Below are 3,340 nucleotides of genomic sequence, written 5' to 3' on the forward strand. Positions count from 1 at the left end.
GTAGACTGGAAATCCCACCGATTAAAATCCAAATTTCCGAACCCCACATACCTGTGAGGGTAAAGCAATATCCCATATCCCTAGAAGGACGGAGGGGATTAAAACCAGAAATTGATCGATTGTTAGCACACGGAATCTTAGAGCCTTGTATGTCACCCTTTAACACTCCCATTCTGCCTGTAAAGAAACCAAATGGGAACTATCGGCTCGTACATGATTTAAGGGAAATAAACAAAAGAACTATCACCCGGTTCCCTGTAGTAGCAAATCCATACACCCTACGAAGTAAGCTAGGACCCCATAAATCCTGGTATAGTGTGGCTGATTTAAAGGATGCCTTTTGGGCCTGTCCACTGGCAGAAGAATGCCGTGATTATTTTGCCTTTGAATGGGAAGACATAGAGACAGGCCGTAGACAGCAATTAAGGTGGACCGTGCTCCCCCAAGGGTTCACTGAGTCCCCTAATCTGTTTGGACAGGCCCTGGAAGAGCTCTTAAAAGAATACCAGGTACAAACGGGAAACGTGCTGTTACAGTATGTAGATGATCTGCTTATAGCAGGAAATAATAAGGAGGATGTAAGAAAAGAAAGCATTCGACTCCTAAATTTTCTTGCACAAAAGGGCCTACGGGTATCGCAAGAAAAGTTACAATTTGTGGAGGAAAAAGTGAAATATTTGGGGCATTATTTGTTTAACGGCAAGAAGATATTAGATCCAGAGCGCATTAAAGGAATTCTGGAATTACCTATGCCTGTCACTAAGAGGCAAATTCGGCAGGCATTAGGGCTATTTGGGTATTGTAGGCAATGGATAGAAAACTACAGCTTTAAAGTTAAATTCTTATATGAACAACTGTCTAAAGACAAAATACCCAAGTGGACCCCTCAGGATAAAGAGCAGTTTGCCAGTCTCAAAAGGGAGCTAAGTCAAGCACCGGTTTTAAGCCTCCCAGATTTAAAGCGGCCATTCCATTTATTCGTTAACATACATGAAGGAACGGCATTCGGAGTATTAACTCAGAAATGGGCAGGACAAAAGAAACCGGTGGCATACTTATCAAAGCTGTTAGACCCTGTGAGCAGGGGTTGGCCGAGTTGTTTACAAATTATTGTTGCTGCTGCCTTATTACTTGAAGAAACGAATCGTATTACCTTTAATGGAGAAGTTGTCCTATATGCACCTCATAATATAAGGGGGGTGCTTCAACAAAAAGCAGAAAAATGGCTTACAGATAGCCGACTGCTAAAGTATGAGGGAATACTCATAGAATCTCCAAAACTATCCCTAAGGACTATCAAAGCGGTTAACCCTGCAGAATTTTTATACCCAGGGGAAAGTACTGAGTTAGTACATAATTGTCTTCAAACAATTGAACAACAGACACGCATTAGACCAGACTTAGAAGAAGAAGAACTACAATGTGGAGAAGTACTATTTATAGATGGGTCATCACGAATAGTGGAAGGTAAACGATTGTCTGGATATGCCATCATTAAATCAGAGAAAGGAGAATTTAAGACAATAGAATCGGGCCCCCTAAGTGCCAGCTGGTCGGCTCAAGCCTGTGAGCTGTATGCATTGTGGAAAGCATTAGAGTCACTGAAGGGAAAGGATGGAACTATATATACAGACTCACGCTATGCGTACGGAGTAGTACACACTTTTGGGAAAATATGGGAGGAAAGAGGATTCGTTAACTCACAGGGAAAAGAACTGATACACCCAGAATTAATTCGGCGAGTTCTGCGGCATTAAAAATGCCAAATAAAATAGCAGTTGTACATATAAAGGGACACCAGCGAGGTACAAGTTACCAAGTTAGGGGAAATAATGCAGCTGATACAGAAGCAAAACGAGTGGCAGGCAATTATAGTACGATTTTAACTATACAACAAATACCTGTTAGTAAAAATTTGAGGTTTGAGTCTGCAGAAAAGGAAAAACTAGAACAAATGGGAGCTAAGGAACAGGATGGTAAGTATATATTGCCAGATGGGAGAGAAGTTTTACCAAAGGGTATAGCACTCGAAATATTTTCAAAAATACACAGTAAAACACACTGGGGAACCCAGGCGTTAGTTGATCATTTTAATCAACTGTTTGCCTGTATAGGTGTATATAATGTAGCAAAAGCAGTTACAGCAGCCTGTGAGACCTGTCAAAAAGTAAACCGAAACAACATGAGGCAAAAACCTCTTGGAGGACGTTCCCCAGCATACAGACCCTTTTCACACATGCAGGTGGATTTTACTGAATTACCTAGGGTAGGGCGTTACAAATATCTCTTAGTACTGGTAGATCATTTAACCCATTATGTTGAGGCTTTTTCTACCTCCAGGACAACAGCTAACCAAGTTACTAAAGTGTTACTTGAACACATTATACCTCGATATGGAGTACCTGAGGTAATCGACTCAGACAGAGGAAAACACTTTGTGTCAAAAATTGTTAAAGATCTAACAGAAAGCTTGGGTATTAAGTGGGAATACCATACGCCATGGCATCCACAAAGTTCGGGAAAAGTTGAAAGGATGAATGGGGAAATCAAAACTATTCTAACTAAATTAATGATAGAAACCAAATTATCATGGATTAAGTGCCTACCCATGGCACTATTAATTCTCAGAACTAGACCCCGAGCGGATGTGGGAATATCAGCATTCGAAATGGTGTATGGAATGCCCTATAGAATTGAAAGCCCACAAACAAATATTTTAATTCGTGATCGTGTGATTAATGAATATGTTTTACAATTAGCAGAACATCGTAACAAGCTTTGGGAACGCGGACTGATTGTGCAACGACCCCCGTTGGACTTAAAAATTCATAATCTTAAACCTGGGGACTGGGTATTGGTTAAAACGTGGAAAGAAGAAACCCTAAAACCCAATTGGGAGGGACCTTATCTTGTTTTACTTACAACAGAAACAGCTGTCCGGACTGCTGAGCGTGGATGGACTCATGCCAGTCGCATTAAAGGCCCAGTGACGAGACCCCACTGGAAAGTAATTAGTACACCAGGTGACACCAAGATAACATTGAGAAGATAAAGTTATGATAGAGATTTTACTTGATTATTTTGACGCATTACCTTTTGGTATAAAGTGTGTATTGTTGTTTATATTTGCTATAGTTATCTCGCTTTTTATCTATTATATATGGAAATGTAAGAAGTGTAATTGCTAAGCTCATGGAGCCACATGATATATGCATTTTGGATATACGAATTAGGTGTAATAATTTGAACTGCAATTGTTATCCATTTGCTTATTTTAAATGTAAGGTATGCCAGGGTAAATGGTGGACACACTGTGAATTCGGATACTCTCCGGCAGGAG

At 40.3% G+C, this 3,340-nt stretch overlaps 1 protein-coding gene across 1 annotated transcript; it reads left to right on the forward strand.

Moving 5' to 3' along the window:
• Positions 1-296: 296 nt before the first annotated feature.
• Positions 297-3,123, forward strand: LOC308057356 (protein NYNRIN-like). The gene is made up of 2 exons (XM_080411474.1): positions 297-1,976; positions 2,928-3,123. The coding sequence occupies exon 1, from the start codon at positions 750-752 to the stop codon at positions 1,755-1,757; it is 1,008 nt and encodes a 335-aa protein (XP_080267600.1). The 5' UTR covers positions 297-749; the 3' UTR covers positions 1,758-1,976; positions 2,928-3,123.
• The last annotated feature ends 217 nt before the right edge of the window (positions 3,124-3,340 follow it).

Source organism: Falco punctatus, assembly GCF_963210335.1.
Source record: "Falco punctatus genome assembly, contig: scaffold_42, whole genome shotgun sequence".
NCBI lineage: Eukaryota > Metazoa > Chordata > Aves > Falconiformes > Falconidae > Falco > Falco punctatus.

Bases quoted from the DNA above. Each gene is read 5' to 3' on its own strand.
- LOC308057356 (XM_080411474.1), top strand. From the start codon at position 750: ATGCCTGTCACTAAGAGGCAAATTCGGCAGGCATTAGGGCTATTTGGG.